Source organism: Brachycentrus maculatus, unplaced genomic scaffold, assembly GCF_059751285.1.
Source record: "Brachycentrus maculatus isolate JH-2025_06_01 unplaced genomic scaffold, ASM5975128v1 h1tg000138l, whole genome shotgun sequence".
NCBI classification, from domain to species: domain Eukaryota; kingdom Metazoa; phylum Arthropoda; class Insecta; order Trichoptera; family Brachycentridae; genus Brachycentrus; species Brachycentrus maculatus.
The window spans coordinates 1,834,447-1,853,570 of NW_028280891.1; the positions used below are offsets into that span (position 1 = coordinate 1,834,447).

General features: G+C 37.2%; 1 protein-coding gene across 1 annotated transcript; it reads left to right on the plus strand.

The window, feature by feature from the left end:
• The first annotated feature begins 3,162 nt into the window (after positions 1-3,162).
• LOC148309180 (transient-receptor-potential-like protein) lies at positions 3,163-18,251 on the plus strand. The gene is made up of 21 exons (XM_088260545.1): positions 3,163-3,300; positions 6,585-6,649; positions 6,728-6,843; positions 8,264-8,501; positions 8,584-8,726; positions 8,792-8,972; positions 9,056-9,247; positions 9,321-9,555; positions 9,690-9,842; positions 10,079-10,334; positions 10,421-10,554; positions 10,631-10,754; positions 10,849-11,044; positions 11,116-11,283; positions 11,368-11,593; positions 12,247-12,463; positions 12,543-12,817; positions 13,233-13,459; positions 13,850-13,940; positions 14,099-14,295; positions 17,296-18,251. Exons 2-21 carry the CDS (start codon positions 6,623-6,625, stop codon positions 17,536-17,538), a joined length of 3,639 nt encoding a protein of 1,212 aa, XP_088116671.1. The 5' UTR covers positions 3,163-3,300; positions 6,585-6,622; the 3' UTR covers positions 17,539-18,251.
• The last annotated feature ends 873 nt before the right edge of the window (positions 18,252-19,124 follow it).

Here is a 19,124-nt window from a genome sequence, read left to right on the forward strand (position 1 = left end):
AAATTTATTTCAAAGGAAAGAATATGCCCTTAGTTACCCGAAAAGTGGGTTTAAAAATTTATTTTTAGTTGGAAACAAGTTGAAAACGTTTTAAACCGGTTCTACATATGTATATATTATATACTTATATAATCTCTAAACGGTGACGTATAGGGGACTGCAATGAATCAATGAATTGACGAAGAATTATCTTGTTCGTCGATACCTTTACAAAGACAAGGTGATCGGAAATCAAATGATAGACACCGCTATGATGTTTAAGTTAGAATTACAAAGAAGCTGCTAATCCAACTCTTGAAGCTTGATTTTTTTAATAAATTGTTATTTTTTGCTAAACATACTTAAATACGTTGTTAGACTAGGCTAACTTAGGCGAAAAAATAAGTGAAATTGATATCTTGTTTTGAATATTAAAAGCATTAACTTTGTGGATCATATTGATTTATTATTTCGAGAAATAAAAATAATTTGTGTTCTGATCCACTCACATTTTTATTAACCAACTAGTTTCGGCAACAACCTATTGCCCTCTTCAGGGTTACATTTATTACTTGAAATTGATATCGTTGCATTTACTTCGTTTAACAAACCACAATAATTCATTTATGAAGGATACGTCCGCCGCTTAAAAAAATAACACATATGAATACATATCCGGAATAATGCATTTTGCCAGCACACATTCACACTTCGGAAGAAATTTATGTTTTTACTGCAAATTAACCCTTTGGTACCAGGACTTTTGGAGTTACTATGCCAAAAATGTTCACGGCGTTATAAAAATCGACTGACAAGTAAATGCTGGTGGCTCAATGTCCACCTCTTTTTATATATATTATTTTTATAGATATTCAGTGTTGAAAGAAATAGTGTAGGGGTGCGAGTTTTGCAATATATGTATAATATTTTTATTAATTTATTGCATGTTGTTTATAAACCTTGAACGTAATTTATTTTTAAAATAATATCTTAGCTTTACACAACTTGCCTTTCGCGGAAACAAAATTGGTTGAATGTGCTTTGTTTTTCTCGGTTCTCTTTAAGTATTTTTATAACTTCGATTTTTGTTAAATTACAACTAATATTGAAAATGTATAACTTATTCAAGAAAAAAAAAATTATAGAAAAAATTCGCACAACCCTAAAGGAATCTCTAACATACTTTCCAAAATGTAACTGATACTTTTATAAATCATAACGTCAGATCCGGCATTTCTTGCTATAGTACCGAAAACCGATATACCGGATTTTGGTTACCAATGGGTTAATAACTTCCAATACCTTCCATTAATAAAAAAAAACGATCCAGATTAAATAAGTAAAGTTTGGGAGCCTCGGTGTTTTTACATTATTTTTGCACCTAATAATCTTTGCTTCATACTCTGCAATGAACTTCTCGATTCCTTCTTGACTTGTCTAAACTTGCAACTCTTAGCTTGGTAGCTTTTCAATATTTTTATCTGGAATTAAATTGAAACCAAAAATATACGAAAAGTACGCAACAAACATAATCAAAATTGAAAAAAAAACATGATTCATGAAGCGATAGTACACATTTCATGATTTTATATTTTATTGTACAACGGTACATGTTTCTCTTACCCATTCCCCCTTTCGCATCTAATAAAGCGTTGATGTTTTCAAAGGACACTGCATTGGATTGAATCTAACCATACCACTCTCGCGCTTCTATATACTTCGGGAAACGTGTGGACCCAGCCTTGGCCATGAGCGTCACCTAAACTAGCGATGGTTTGTGTGATAGCAGGAACCTCGGTATTTGCCTTATCCACTCATTGGATAGTCGGTTTCTCGAGGAGATACCTAACATCGCTGGTACCACGGTTCTATGTGTAGCAGCCAGTTTTGATGTACTTTGCTGTTCGAGTCCACGTCTGCGCTCCATATGCCAGTGCAGGAAGTATGCACTGTAGAAGGCGCGTGTTCAGTGTCGAGTTGTCTTCTTGTTCGGCAGCGGAGTTCTCGAAATGTTGCCCAACAGAAACTTCTTCTTCGTTCAATTTCTCGCCCTTCGGGTGCAAATATTACGTAATTGAGAAATTCACGCTTTTTTTGTTTCTTCAAAAGTGCTTTTCGAGTTAATCCCATCGCAGTCTATCAAACGCGAAACCTCGTAAGTAATAAATTAGTAACGAAACGCGATAACTACCTGCTAAATTGTATGTAGGCATTCTCTGACCTCTATCTGCGTCCAATGGTGCAAAGGGTATTTTACTTGATGGTTAATTATAGAAGCAGTAATGGCCAGAGCACACAGTATTGCATTCCCAACACTCGTATAATGTAGGTAGACGATTTCACGCACAAATTAAAATTAGCGGAATGAGAATTTAGGGGATTCGGAAAAGGGAACTAAACGGAAATATGTACAATTCGGGCCATATGAATAAACCCATGAGTTAAATATTTTTGCGACATAATAAATTTGTCTTGGTTAGGTAGAATTTAGAAATTGCGAAAGTTGTGTTTGATTGAAAAATAATATGTAATAATAAAAAAGAAGATTTTTATGAAACTTAACTTTAAGTTAGTGTACCTTAATTGATTTGTTTTAATTCGATTATTCTCAAAAAATTGCATAATCATCGAAAATATGATAGGTTCTTCATAAAAGTAAACTATTGAATTTATGAACATAAAAAGCAGTTATGTTTTACGTATGTTTATGCTCGCGTAAACTAAGAAAGGTTATTCATAAAAATATCAATATCTTTTTATTCAATCTTGTTGTACAATAGGCGAAAAGTTTTATTAATATTGTTATTCTTATTTTCTCAACAAAACTTTAATTTCGATGCTTAATAATAGCATAGGTACATGTTTTAATACTAAAGAGAAAATTAAATTTTAAAGGTTAGGGTCGGTACTACCTCACTTTCCCCTACCCCAATGGGGGATTTACCCATTTTCCACTAAATTAGGTACTGCTCCACATGACCCCTCAGTGCTTTCGACGTTTCAAATCGGACATTCGACTCTAAAATGAAATATTATTCGAGTTGCTGCCATTCTAGTTGGGGCAGTAATCGCCGTATCGTGGAGCAACCGCTGGACAGTTACGTACTACGCTAATACGTGAAATGTTAGTAAAATAAATTCTTCTAGTTTCGCCCGCACCGTCATGGCGGCCGGGGGCCGGGGGCGGAGGGCCGGGGGCCGAGGGTCCACTACGGGCAGTGACGGGGACGGGCCCCCGACAGGGTGAGGGAGCTAATTAGATAAAGCTCTTTACATAAATACTCCGGCAGAGGTGCGCCGCTCACACTCGCTGCTACTCCGGTACGTGATCATCGTATTATTTATACTTTATTGTTTAAGTAGCGCGTTGCATTGTAAAAAAATATTATTTTATGTCTAGAAAATTTTGCAAAACTGTAAATTGGTTCAACGCCGATGAGACGCGAACCAATGTGGATAGTTTATATTATTTTTATGATAAACATCCGGTGTTTTTGTTTTATGTGTTTATTAAAACGTAGTAGTATTAATAGTTTGTTATACGGTAGTATTTTTCATGTTTGTTTTTTTTTGTTATTTACATCCGTTATCCATAATCCTTTTAATATTTAAAAAAAATATGGTACGATTCACGACCCTATATTGCAGCTCTCGCCATTCACCTAATTTTCAACAAATTTTCATCTCAAGTTGTGGTCAAGCGCTTCTTAAAAGCAAATCATTTATCAGCTCCTCACGCGATATTACAGCATCATGGATATACGTAATAATTGATATTGTCACATCATTATCATTATATCAGGTGATAATTATGATTTATGTATTAATTTTAAATCAAACACAAATTAAAATGGAGTTCTACAAATTAAACGCCAAGTCAATAAATAGATAATTATGATAATGATGTGATAATTCAAATTAGTATCTGCTTAGAAACTATTTGACGGTAAAAAAAAAAGATGGCCGTTTTAAAGCTTTCGCTCTCCTAGCCAAAATTTGTACCTATCACTTATAGGTACACATTTTGAAAATTTTCAAAATAGAGCTCTACCCTCTCCGCCGTCAAAAAGGTAGTTAATTAATAAATTCAGCATTTTTATTTATTTCTTGATCAAAATGCAATTACTTATTTTCAACACATAGTTTACAGTGACAAACTGAGGTAGTAGAATCACGAATTATACCTTTTACATAAGATTTATGCGAATATTTTAATATAAACCTATATAAATATCGTTTTGACCAATGAAATTATTAAAATTTTAATTAAGAGAGCTGGACAGTTCCTGATTTTTAACTTTATTCTATATGTAACAGAGCGCTATTTCATTAATGATAACCACTTCAAAAGCATTTCAGTAGAGGTATTATATTACAATTATATTGAAATATTGTTTTTAAAATAGTTTAACAAATTATTTCATATAATAGGTACGTGAATATAAAGTTATAGACATAAATCACGCTAAAAACAGTAAGATATCCTTCTTTTGCACACTCCATGCTTACTTCCATACATACATACATACCTACTATAGACTGAATGTAGTCGAAATGCGATCTCTCAGACGAATGTGTGGTAAAACGATGTACGATGCAAGGCATTAAGAAAGCATTACCGATAAAATTAAAATAATAAAAAAGTGTGATGAGATAGTTAGGACATGTGGAATTAATGAGAGCGGAAAGAATGGTAAAACAAATTTATGAGGCAAATAAAGTCGTAAATAGGATCAGAAGAAGACCGAGGAAAACTTGGCATGACCGAGTATTTCAAATTATTGAAAGTGGTCGGGTCAGGAGTCGGAATAACCTACGGATATATATATGAGAAAATGCACGAATGTGGAAGAGGCGACGAATAATCACATAGACAGAGTGGTGTGGTGTTCTATTCTCTCTGCTAACCCCTGCGAGGAAGCAGTGTGATGGTTGTTAGTAAATGTTGTTAGTTTGTCAGTAAATAGTAAGATATAAAAAAACTTTATACATGGAATACTTTCTGCACATTACACTTTTTGAGATGTGTTTTCAAAATATATAAAAATGTCTATATTTTTACTCTTAATTTCAATTCAGATTTTTTTTAAAAGAGTTTAAAAGTTTAATTATAGTTAAGCATTTACAAGTTTAATACGTCTGAAACATTACTATCTATCCTTGAAACCCTAACTGTCCATAATATTAGCCTTTGCTTCGATCCTCTATCTCTTCACTCCTTTCTTGATCCTACTTTTTATGTTCTCCTAATTTCATAAATTTAGAGATTCATAAATATGCAATATTTTTAATTATTTGGTTATTAATATTGCAGTACATAATTTTTTCCATTTTGACTTAAATGAGCTAGTACTATCTGCCCAGTTATTTCAAACAGCCGTTTAATTGATTAACCTCCAAAAAGTGAATAAATTGTTCCATTTTCCAACTCTAGCTTCCACATGCGTACATTAGCAATATTTGTATTAGGAAGCATCGACAACGGCTTGTTGCTAGCAGAGTTCAATGCGGATGTGAAGCCACTAAACTTTACTTAAAGTCTAGTGCCCCCGTTACGTGGCTCTAATCCCTCGGAACTGTGCCGGCTGATGATTATATTGTCAACATAATGTTGCGTATTATACAACCGACATTGACCTACCCGCCTCCATCTTCCCCTACTAACTTATATATTAGTATATTCAACCTAAAACGGAAGCCCCACTCAAACACATGACATTTACTCCATATTTTGTTTAATCGTACTATTTGAACATGTTCGTCCGCCTCCGTAGTGTAATGGTCAGCACGCTCGGCTACCGTTCTGGAGGATCCGGGTTCGATTCCCAGGGGAGGTAAAATAAATATGAGTGATTTTTTCACTGTAATATTTATTCGATATTACCCTGGACTGGTGCCTGAAGCGGAGGGCTGATCACCTTTCCTTCATGTGTAAACGATCAACATAACACTGCGTTTATATGACGCAGTGCCCTATGCACCATTGGGGTGCGGATAAGGGTTTTATTATTATTATTATTATTTGAACATGTGAAATTAGATTTTTATTAATAAGTAATAATAACACGTAGTAGTATGATCTCGCGCTAGGTTGTTTGTTCATGGAGATTTTAAGAAATAAAAATGATTGCATTAAATTATTTTGATGCGAGTAGCTAAATTTCCAAACCTTTTTTTAACAACTATTCCATCCCTGACTTACTATAACTTAATAATAAAAAATTGGAACTTTTTTCATGTATTACCATTAAAATTTGTCACTAATGGAATTCACTTTTCAGAAGCAATTTACTTTCGCAATCCGTCTAGGCTCTGAAGATGTATGATTTTTGTAAAAAAAAGTTTGTTATTATGTAATAATCTCATAGTGGTATTTCAGTTCTGTAAATATAAAAACATTTTCTTGTTCGTCTAACCCTTATCTGCATCCAATAATGCCCCCTTATTATAAGTTGATTGGGTTAAATGAAATATTTGAGTTATAAATATTTTCATTCACTTTCAGTTACGTTAGAAATAGAACTCCGGCTTCCCTTCCAAATGTTGGTGTCTTAATTTGCCAACCCCTGTATAATTAAATGAACTCTCAACCGAATTGTTTGTAGGTTTGTCACTCCACATGGTGCCTACGTAATAGGAGACCATGGCGGACAAGAAGGATGTCGAAGCGGTGAGTAGTAGATACGAGTAGCGTCCCCCTTTCCGCAGCTCGCTGCCGATGTACTCAACTCGGATGCTCACTTTGCAGGGAGGCAATGGAGACAAGAAGATCATGGAGCTACCTTCTCTTCCCAAGTCGCTCAGTTTGGAGGAGAAGAAGTACCTTCTGGCCGTAGAAAGAGGAGATATCGCCAATGTTCGAAGGTATAAATTTTAATCTAATTAAGGTTTTCTGTGAACCTTAAAATAAAAACTCATTTTTCACCATTTCTATAAAAGATGATTATGATTGGATTGTTGTATTGTTTGTGTATCATTTTATCCAAACTGTCTAATGATAAGTTTTTGAATTCTGAAAAATTTAAGTAAACCTTTTGAGTCGACAAGAAAGCCACGGGTAGAGAGGTAGGTCCTTTGGGCCAATGACAAAGCTAAGCCCGGACTTTCAGGTTTTAAAAAGATTGACTTTCGGGCCAACAGGCAAAAGGCCTTTGGACTAGTAATAATGAAGTTGATTTTAGTATTTTTATTTGTTTTTAAATTAATTTTCAATTTATACATTATTGTGATGTTTTGTTTTATGAGCTTTTGGTTTTTATTTTTATTTTTTGAGTCAATCAATTTACAACAAAAATTCTCCCCCACCTCACTACATCCATCGATGCCTCAAAACATTTCATCTGATGAACTTATTTTTGCCTAGGACTAATAAATTGATGAACAAATGACAGAATTACCAAAAGGATCTCAATGAGCTGATCACTTAATTCGCATCATTGAATCTATATTACTGTGATACAGATTCGATGATACGAATCTTCAGCATAAGCGGAACTTATCCACCTTGACTGCTCACCCGAAGAGTTACCCATATTTTGTTAACCCAAAAGGTTTCCCTCTTTCTTTTTTAGATAAATTTCCATTAGAGAAATTAACACGTTTGATGAATTGTGGGGAACAGTGACCCGATCAGAATGAAAATAAATTAGAGGTACAGTAAAACCTCGATGTAACATACCTTTACTTAATGAACTTAGGATATGATGGACGAAAAATCCGGTTAAAAGTAAAAAAAAAACCTTCAATTAATATTATACATGCTTAAATTCAAGTGTCATTGCATGTAAACAATTTTTAGCAGCTTTGAAGTTATCAGTGGTATGATTACATCTCGAAGATCTTATAACATTTATTGACTATTTCCAAGATAACAATGTTCAACCATATGATATTCATATTCATAATTTTAGAGAGTTGATAGTAAAAAAAAACAGCAAACTTCAAAAGTGCAAACAAAACTCGATTCCTTTTTCAAAGCAGGATTCCCGAAAGCAGGCGTGTCGATATCAAACAGCAATGTCACTTCACAACGAGTGTCCGAAAACAATAAATATAATATTTTGTTTGTGTTTTGTATTTTTTATTTATATCTAAATAAAATTTTATATTTATTTCTTTTTAATTATTTTAAATTTATTTTTATATAACGGACTTTTGGCTTTAATGGACACCCCCTCCCACCAATCAGTCCGTTATATCGAGGTTTTACTGTACTTTGGGAGTGTAATTGTATTATCTTATTATGTATGAGTATGTATAACATGCATGTATCACTATAATGTAGGATACTTCAGCGAGCCCATCGCAAGAAGAATGTGGACGTGAACTGTCTGGACTCTCTGGGGAGAGGAGCGCTAACTCTGGCCATCGAGGGGGAGAATCTGGAGATGGTGGAGCTGCTCGTGGTCATGGGAGTGGAGACTAAGGACGCGCTGCTGCAGGCCATCCACTCCGAGTTCGTGGAGGCCGTGGAGCTGCTGCTCGAGCACGAGGAACTTATCTTCAAGGAAGGAGAACCTTACGTAAGCGCGCAGACCTCGCACCTCGCATTATGTATATGGCAACATGCTCCGTATATATATTTTCACACCATTCATTTTTCAGAGCTGGCAAAAAGTGGATTCCAACGTTGCCCAGTTCACTCCCGATATCACTCCACTCATTCTGGCCGCCCACAGAAATAACTACGAGATCATTAAGATCTTGTTGGACAGAGGAGCCACGCTGCCAATGCCGCACGACATCAAGTGAGTGTCGATGCTTCCGCCGTTCTCGCACTTCCGTAGCTCTGTCTGACAGTGATGTGTGACAGGTGCGGTTGCGACGAGTGCATTCGACAGTCTGCGGAAGACTCCCTGCGCCACTCCCTGTCTCGGGTGAACGAGTACCGGGCGCTGGCGAGTCCTTCGCTCATGGCCCTCTCATCGCCCGACCCCGTGCTGACCGCCTTCCAACTCTCCTGGGAGCTGCGCACCCTCGCCTTCGCCGAACAGGTTATATTTATATAAATCTAAACATTTACCAATACGTTGTTGTTAAATAAACTGACATTACTAAAATAAAACAATATTTACAGGAATGCAAAAGCGAATATCTAGAACTCAGAAGACAATGTCAACAGTTTGCCGTAGACTTGCTGGACCAGTCTCGGAGTTCGCAGGAGCTCGCCATTATTCTTAACCACGACCCGGAAGATCCTCCCTACGAAGAAGGGGAACATATGAAACTGGCTCGGTTGGAACTAGCCATTAATTACAAACAGAAAAAAGTGTGTAAAATTGACTTAATGTCTCTTCTTAATACCGCAGTTAGTTTTTAATATTCTACCCATATTTTTCTAGTTTGTGGCCCACCCGAACATACAACAGCTGCTAGCGGCCATCTGGTACGAGGGTGTGCCGGGATTCCGCCGCAAGACTGCCGTTGAGAAAATCGGAATCATCGTGCGAGTGGCGCTGCTCTTTCCTTTCTACTGCTCTCTGTACATGATCGCTCCCAACTGCTCCACCGGCAAACTTATGAGGAAACCCTTCATGAAGTTTCTTATTCACGCCTCATCGTATTTATTTTTTCTTTGTTAGTATGACATTCTATTCTCTATCCACATCGATGACGGTCAACCTTATTATTATTACATATACAGAAGTAGCAACATGTTTGGACCGACAACCTATTAAGGGATTGTGTACTATTTGATTTATTTATTTCAGTGATCTTGATTCTGGTGTCACTCCGAGCGGATGTACAATTGATTCATTTATTCGGGACAGATTCTATGAAAAAGGCATTAGATGAAGAATTACTTCGTCAGCGTGGTAATGGCCCGACGTATCTCGAGACATTTGTTTTTATCTATGTTCTAGGTATGTATTCATGTATAAGTTGGCTAATAGTGTCCATATATTAACTTTGTAATATTTTATAATTTTTAGATTTTATAAATAATAACTTATAATTTAATTGACCAAGTTAAAAAGGTGATTCAAAACACCTTTCAACGAGAGGACTACTCTTTTCAAACTAGTACTGTTAATTTAAGACAAATATATTAATATAATACTTTTAACTGAGTACTGTTTAATATTATGCAAAACTATAGGATTCATCTGGGAAGAAACACAAGAGATATACCTGGAAGGAATACAGTCATACCTTCGCAATATGTGGAACTTTATCGATTTCACCCGCAACTTCCTGTACGTGGCTGTGGCGGTGCTTCGCAGCGCCGCCTACCTGCAGCAGAGAAGCGAGATCGCTGCCGACCCGACCACCGCGTACATCCCCCGAGAGAACTGGGACGCCTTCGACCCGCAGCTCATTGCCGAAGGGCTTTTCGCGGCTGCTAATATATTCAGGTAACTTCCCATCCGTGTCTCTTTGCTAAACTACAAAATGTTGTATTTAGTACCCAATTAAACATCGTTTCATAATATCGTTGCAGCGCCCTGAAGTTGGTTCATCTATTCTCCATAAACCCGCACTTGGGACCGTTGCAGATTTCCCTCGGCAGGATGGTTATCGACATTGTCAAGTTTTTCTTCATTTATAGTATAGTACTCTTCGCATTTGCGTGCGGTAATTGTCGAATTTGTATTACGTGATATAAAATTAAGAAAATTATGATAATGAGCAAAGTTTTCTATAATTTCAGGTTTAAATCAGTTACTGTGGTACTTTGCGGAGTTAGAAAAACATAAGTGCTATGTGCTGCCGGGAGGACTTCCCGATTGGGATAATGCGGCCGACTCTTGCATGAAATGGAGGAGCTTCGGAAAGTAAGACCAAACAAATATGCGCAATGATAAAAGTAATCAAATCAAAATACTCGTTCATTCTCAGTTGAGTATAAATGACTGTTTCTTTTGTCAGTGTATTTGAAGCGTCTCAATCGCTATTCTGGGCCTCTTTCGGTATGGTGGGGTTAGAGAACTTTGAACTCGCTGGCATCAAATCTTACACTCGCTTCTGGGGCCTGCTGATGTTCGGATCATACAGCGTCATCAATGTTATCGTCCTCTTGAACTTGCTCATTGCTATGATGTCCAATTCGTACGCTATGATCGACGTAAGTTTATAAATAACCACAATTATCAAATAATAATTACTGAATTATATAATAATTTACCAATATTTTAGGAACATTCTGACACTGAATGGAAATTTGCTCGAACTAGGTTATGGATGTCTTACTTCGAACAAGGAGCCACACTTCCTCCTCCCTTTAATATTTTTCCAACACCAAAATTACTATTCAAAGTACTGGGACTTCGCAAAAAGGACAAACTGAAGAGAATGAATTCTAAGGTGAGGATAATCTAAATTATCCTTCTTATATAATCTCTGCATTTTAATCAAGTGTTCTGTTATGACAATTGTATCAATGGACAGATTCGCGACAAGGAAGAGAGAGACCTCGGGGTGCGCTATACGGCGGTGATCCGCGCACTCGTGTGGCGATACGTGTCAGCCATGCACCGGCGCTGCGACGAGGAGGCCGTCACGGAAGACGACATCAACGAGGTCAAAGGAGACATCTCTAGCATGCGCTACGAGATGCTGGAGGTCTTTGAGAGGAACGGGATGGATATCTCTTTCACGGAGAGGAAGAAAGAAGGTGAGTTGTGCGCGTGTGACATGTGATATACGCGTCTTGTCTGATGTGATGTGAGTGCGTGCAGACTAGAGAAGGTGTGCTGTATGAGCTGAAATACTGGAAAGGTATTTCTATATGAGAGTATACTGTACCTCTTTCCTACTCCAGAGTGTATATGTCTAGTGCCAAAGTTTCAAAAAGGATAACGATATACTTCATTATATAAATTTATCAAGTTAAATTATTATTTCTTGATTAACCATTATATTATACAAACAATGCTAAGATAGATTGTTCCTCATTTTATAAGAAAGGCCATCCTACTTAATGTTTTTTTTTTAAATGTATCGGATATTGATATCTTTCAAGTCTTTGAAAGTTCCTAAATAATATTTATTATTATCGCAAACGGACACATTCTGGAAACATTTACTTGCAAACTTGCAGACATCGTTTACAATTCAATTTTTACCTCTTCATCTTTGACCCAAATTAAAATTATTGCATTTTCTCTACTTTTCTAGCTAATTATTTAACAATAAATTTATTATTGCAAGAGGAAAAAGATTCTCTAATCGCTCTCCCGTAAAGTAGTATTTCTGCAGATCTGACTCGGTTCATCGGATTCGGCTAAATATAGCGTGTTTCTAATATAAATATGGGTGTTTACGCAGCGGTGCTGGGCAAACGGATGAAGATGTGGGAGCGGCAGCTGATGAAAGACTTCCAGGTGGCGCCGGTGAACGTGGAAGAAGAGGCCGGGGAGGCCGTCCCGGAGCCGCCCCCGCCCGGAGAGAACTCCCTCGAGCGCTTCCGCCGCGTGGCGCGCCTCGCCGCCTCCACCTCCTCGTCCTCCAAGTGGGGGCAGATCATGCAGGGAGTGGTCATCTCGTGAGTGCACTCTCTAGACACCGGAGACGGCTCCCTCGCGTCGGAGATCGCGGCCGTAACGCTCTCTGTCCGTGCGCAGGTCCCAGATAGGCAGGTGCCGCAGCCGCGAGTCCTTCAAGAACCAGCAGAACCTGCAGCGCGCCATGGAGGAGGCGCGCCGGCTCGTGTTGCGCTCGCCGCTGCCCGGAGCCTCGCGCTGCGCCTCGCCCGTGCTGCTGCCCGAGTCCACCGCCTCCAACCTGCTGCAGCTCATACGCGACATGGAGCAGGAGGTGGCGGCGCCCGCGCCCGGCCCGGCCCCCGCTGCAGCCCCCGCCCCGGCCCCCGTATGCCTGCCCTGGCAACGCTCGCCCGGTAACTGCCCTAATTAGCCACCACTTACCGCATCAGCCCCGCTTCGTCGTAATCGGAATAAAAAGCTTCACACTCAAATAATACAAAAATTATAAAGATTGAAAACTAAAATTACATTTTCATATTTATCATAATATTTTAATAACATATAAACTGAAGAACGGGGCTACTTGAACTTTGATGTGTTACTTGAGCTCAGTACAAAAAAATATTTAGATTGTGGTATCGATCGAAGTATCGTAACAATAAGTGTCAATTGTCAGGGAAACAATGAATCATGTCGATACATTCATTATTGTAGACCAAATACAAATATAATTTTTTTTTTGTACTGGGCTCAAGTAACACATCAAAGTATTATTATTATACATTTATTAAAATTTTCACATTTACAATATTTTACTAAAAAATTTAGGGAATAATCTCTTGGGAGGTCAAGCCAAGAGCCCAGTCCCTCTTAAAAGTGTAAGCGGCTCGCGAGTGAGCCCCGCCACGACCCCCGGGAGGGTGATGAGCCCCATCATGAGCCCCCCGGGCCCCTCTACAGCGGGCCCCTCCATGGGTCCCCCCATCTTGAGCCCTGAGAGAGTTACACCGGTTTCCAGCCCTAAGAAGAGCGAGTCTATTGTCATCAGTCCCGAGGTATTATATTAGTATTATTCGGAAAAATATACGTATGAACTAATAGAGAAAAATTATTATAAGGTTTTAAAAAGTAAACAAAATTAATATTTTTTAAAAATTAATTTTATTTTTTGACAAAAAATAATATGATAAATAACTTCTATAATTGGAGATAATCCAAATTTGTGAACAAGTATTTGGATACACTCAAAATGTTGTAAATCAAATTTATTTATCAGTATTATGTAGTATTAAACTTATATTGTTGTTCCTTCCTAGTGATAATAATGAATAAACACGAAAAATAAAATATTCTTAAATTATCAAAATGGATTTAATGGCAATGAATAGCAGCATCAACTATACAAATACAGTTGTACGTATGACAGTACATTTACCTCCTTTCAGGTTCGAAGTCCACCTCATGACACGGAAGACAAGAAATCTCTCGGAGCACTGTCAGCCAGCTCCGTCGGTCTCTCGGAAGAGATAAAACCAGGTACCTAATTATGCTAAATGTGTAGTTAAAAATTATATTTTTTAAAAATTAATTACGATTCAAAATGACAGTAGGTTTTTTTATTAAAAAGAATAAACTTTCAAATATTGGATATTTGTCTTCCGAAACATTTATTTAGCAATACGTAAATGTTGCAGAGGAGCCTCTACCCCTGGGGGCTGTCCCGCGTGCGGCCGGAGAGTCGCCCCCACGGGTGGTGAAGCGCAAGGCACCCGCCCCGTCAGGCGCCCCCTCCGGCGCTCCCTCGGCTGCCCTCAGCCGGCCCGTGGCCCCCGAGATCCACCCGCCTGAGGGAGCGCTGCCCCCGCCGCCCCCCAACCCCAAGAAGACTGAGGTATTGCCATCGTACACTTTATTATTAATGTGAAAATACACTAACTTCACTTCCGACAAGGTAATTAATTCAAATAAAGGAAGGGGTTTTTTCAGTCACAAAATAATCTAGGTATGATTAACAATACATATATTATACATAATCATTACATATGTATTTTTATTTGTTCCCCTGTCAAATTTCAATATTATATTTGCATTAGATAAATGTGTGACAAAGAATATAGAACTGAGAAAAACTGAAATTAGTACAATTTAAAAAAAAAATGCTTTAATGAATTGAATCAAGAAAGAGAATGAAAAGGGGACTGTGATTTGAAAAAAATATATATTATCTTTTATATAAAATAAATTATAGCGATTATATATTATATATTTTATTATATATTTATTTATTTCATAGATACATACATTTTTTTTTTATAATATGTATTACGGCTCTTTAGGCATGGCCTGTGTTGAGCCGAAATATTTACAGTCATGTGCCATATTAATAGACCCAAGATAGTAATTGTGTTCATTATCACTTTTTTGTTAAAAAAAACATAATAACAGCATTATTTGAAAATGTATTTTTATTACATTAATAGATAGCACTTCTGACAACATTTAAAGATATTTTTCACACCTGGAAATACGGAATTACGAATTCGACAGCGGAAATCAGTTGTCAAGACGGCACCGTATGGAGTCACACACGTTTTTTCGTCTAGCGTTTGCGTAACAATTTTTGGAAACAGGTATGAAATCAATTAATTTTTTCTATTGAATGTTTATTTTATATGATTGTTCTTGTCTATTGTTAAATATTAAGTAGTAAATATCATGCTTAAGTACAAAATTTTAACAATACATGTGTTTTTTTAGAATGGGGAACGTTTCTGATTTGTCACCAAAGAAAATTGGCTAAATATCTGGTTAATTAAGGCAAATACAATGTCACAGTATGAAATAGCTAATATTGTAGGGGTATCATGGAGTTTGGTGAAAAATATAATGAAAAAAAATTATTCTGAGGATAGTTTACGCAACAAGCGTAAGGGTAAATTTGGGAGAAAAAGTGTTACAACTCCAAGAACAGACAGACAGATTCTTGATTTATTTTTGTAAATCAGAAAATTGCTAAAACGTTTACTTACCAAACATATAAACAACGAGGGAATTAATATTTCTCAGCGTACAGTGAAGCGACGGCTTGCTGAAGTTGGTCTAAAGGCGCGCAAACCTGCCCGTTAATGGAGTTAGAGTTAATGGAAAAACCCTGAGATGAAGATCGGCAGCAAGATCAAGATATACAAAACTTGTGTCCGACCCATCATGACGTATGGAATCCAAAGTAGAGCAGACACCGCTGCCACAAAAAACGCGCTTAGAGTGTCAGAAATGAAGACTCTGAGAAGCATTACAGGCAAGAGTCTTCGAGATAGAATCAGAAATGCTAAGATCAGGGAAATATGCGAGATCGAAGATGTCGTTAGGTGGGGACAACGAAGAAGACAATGGTATGTGAGGAGAATGGAACCATCCAGACTCCCCCACATCGCACTGTACGGGCAACCCCATGGTAGACGACTCACGGGTAGACCACCAAAGAGATGGGCCGATAGCTGGGAATCGACGTCGCAGGAGGCTAATCCCTCTTAAAAACAGGCCGCAAGGCCTATAAGAAGAAGAAGGAGGCTATGATTAAAAATCGTTTGAAATGGGCACAAAAGTACAATTTTTTACAGTTGACGATTGGAGAAGGGTAAATATCAATGTTAGTAATTCATAATTTCTATAAAGCATCCACACATGTCATGGTATGGTCTGTGATCAATTTGAGAGGTACTGGACGACTCCAAATAGTGTAAGGTACAATGAAACAAGACCAGTACAAGAAAATTTTGGAAGAGCGCCTCTTGCCTCAGCTATCTGAATGGCTTAGCAATGGCGTAAAACCTATTTTTATGCACGATGGAGCTCTGTGCCATAAAAATAGGACTATAACTAAGTTTTTAGCTGAAATAAATATCACTGTCTTGGACTGGCATGGGAATTCACCTGACATGAATCCAATCGAAGATGTGTGGGAGCTTATGAAGCGTGAGGTCCATAAATCTACAATAATTACGAAACAAAAGCTAATAGAGAAACTAATTGACATCTGGTATTGCAATGCCCACCATCAGACGGTAGTAAAGAATTGCATAGAAAGCATGCCACGCAGGATAGGATCCCTTATCGCCGTAAAAGGAGGTCACACAAAATACTGATTTTACGTCTTGCATTGTTTATATATTTTTTTGTCTACATAATAAAATTATTATAATTTGTTTGATATAATGCGTAATATATCTACAGTCAATAATTTAACTAAAAAACATTTAAAATTCACACGATTGGAAATGATAACAAAAGAAATGTAACTGTATTGTTATTTGCTTGATGGGTCTATTAATATGGTACACGACTGTACATGTTAATGCATTTTTTTATTTTATTATTATTTGTTTTTATTTTTGATTATTAGATTATATACACTACATACAATAGATACAATAAAAATTTACAGTTTAATGGTTTTACAAAAAAATAATTACACCTGGACTTATTCACTTTCTACCGTGTCCCTTCCAACGAGAAGCAACCATCGACGGACACTATTCTTAAAGACATGATCACTACTGGAATTCTTAATGGTTACGGGCAGCAAATTAAATATCTTTGGCGCAAGGAATGAAAAAGTTTTTTGCGCAAAACTTGTTTTAACGGATGGGCCAACATAGTTTATATTTAATGCTGCCCGGGTTTGAATATTTTGTTGATTTAAGTATCGTTGGTCTTAAACTTCAAAAATTTACATAGATGATCATGCAAAATTCTTGAAAGTGGAAACCAGGGCAGTCAATGTGCATTTATACACGAAAAAAACATTGTGTCTGAAAGTGAGATCTATGTCTACCTACCCAAATGGAAGAAAACCTTAGGTATGAAATTTGAAATAACGCTACCATTTCAGGTTGTGCCGACGGTGGAGGTGACTCCGGCGCAGGCGACCCCCAAAGAGCGGGTGGCCTCGCCCCCTCCGCCGCCGCCGCCCCTGTCGGTGCCTCCCTCCCCGGTGCACCTCGCCTCCTGCTCCAGCACGGAGCAGCTGCTGCCCCCCCTCTCGCCGCCCGCCTCTCCCTCCCCCTTGCGCCCCCAGCAACGGATCGACGACGTGAAGACCATCAAGAGACAGCCCAAGACCGGATGGCTCTAACTACTCCGTATCACACTGACAGCCAATATAATATGAAGTTATACGAGGGTATTGGAAACGAATACAGTAATTAATTTCGAGTTTTACTTCAGGGTCTCACATCCAAACAGCAAATATTAAATCCATTGATATTTAGCCATGGGATCCTAGTGTTAAGTATATTTAAAATAATTTTCTTGGAAATTGCTTTAAAAATTCGTAAATATAGTTCATGATGTATACCATGGGTCGGCAACCAGTGGCCCGCAAAATTCTTGCGATTGCTGATTCAGCGACATGCAAATTTCAAAAAGATCTCACGTAAGATAGAGATTTTCGAAAACCCCTAGCAATAGATATCAATAATGTACCGAGCGATTTGCAAATCAACATGATAGATTTACAAAGTGATTCCACACTTGAAATGGAATTTTAAGGGAAAATATAACTTGGTGGATTTCTATGGGAGTTTTTCTTCTGAAAACTACAAGGAGTTAAAAAGGTTGGCGCAGCAAATAACTATTACGTTTGGTAGTACATATATTTGTGAGAAAAAATCCTGAATTATCGAAAAAACAAACACTGTTCTCGGTTACCAGATTTACATTAAGGCGCAATACTATGCGTCTCTACTTAAAAAATGGAAGCTTATATAAATAAATAAAAAACTTGCGAATCAAATGCAAACATATAATATAACTGATTTTAATAATGACAATAAATATCATAAAACATATAACAAGCGTTTTATTTTTAAAACTAAAATATTTGTACACAAGTATTGTAGGTAAACTGTCATAACATGTGACCCAAGTGGGGCCCGCACTAATCCCCGCGTAAAATATTTGGGCCTTTTATAACATAACATAACTTTTTTATTACAATATCTCAACTGAAAAACTCTATTATGCCCTGTTTTTTGATTGCTTGGCAACTTGATTGGAAACAAGAATTGACAAAAAATGAGGTAAAAAAAAACATAAATCTTATCAACAACAAAAAATGGCGAATAAGCCCGCAAAAGTTACGTGTATGGTGATGAAGCCTTAAACGAACAGCAGTGTCAGAAATGGTTTGCCAAATATTTCATTAAAAGACGAAGACTGCTCTGAACATCTAATTGAAGTAGATGGCGAACTATTAAGTTTTAACCCTTTATTACCTGTATTTGATATTTTTACTTCCGTATCTTTGTTTAAAAAGTGATTTGAATCTATGAGGTGATTGGCAAATTCAGAGAAGTTATTATTGTTAAGACATCATATGTGTTTTTTAATCCTAATATTAAAATTACGTGACATTCTACGAATATATTTAGGACACAAATCACAAGTTAATTGATGTATACCGAATAATCTATGTTATTTTTATCTTTATAATTTGAAAGGGTTTTCCAAATATGTATTATTATTAATATAGAATGCCTGTTTGGTATTTTTAGGTAAATATTTGGTTACTTTATTTGTTATACAGTTAACATAACGAGTAATTCGCATAACGAGCAAAAAAGTTGCTCCCTTAACGAGTGATGTTTGGCATAGCGTACTCCTTACTACAGAGGAAGGTTCTCATTCACTTGAGAACCGGGACTCTCGCAGCTTGGGAAG

Bases quoted from the DNA above. Each gene is read 5' to 3' on its own strand.
- LOC148309180 (XM_088260545.1), top strand. From the start codon at position 6,623: ATGGCGGACAAGAAGGATGTCGAAGCG. The intron at 8,973-9,055 runs GTTATATTTATA...CAATATTTACAG, and splicing joins CCCTCGCCTTCGCCGAACAG to GAATGCAAAAGCGAATATCT. The intron at 10,555-10,630 runs GTAATTGTCGAA...CTATAATTTCAG, and splicing joins ACTCTTCGCATTTGCGTGCG to GTTTAAATCAGTTACTGTGG.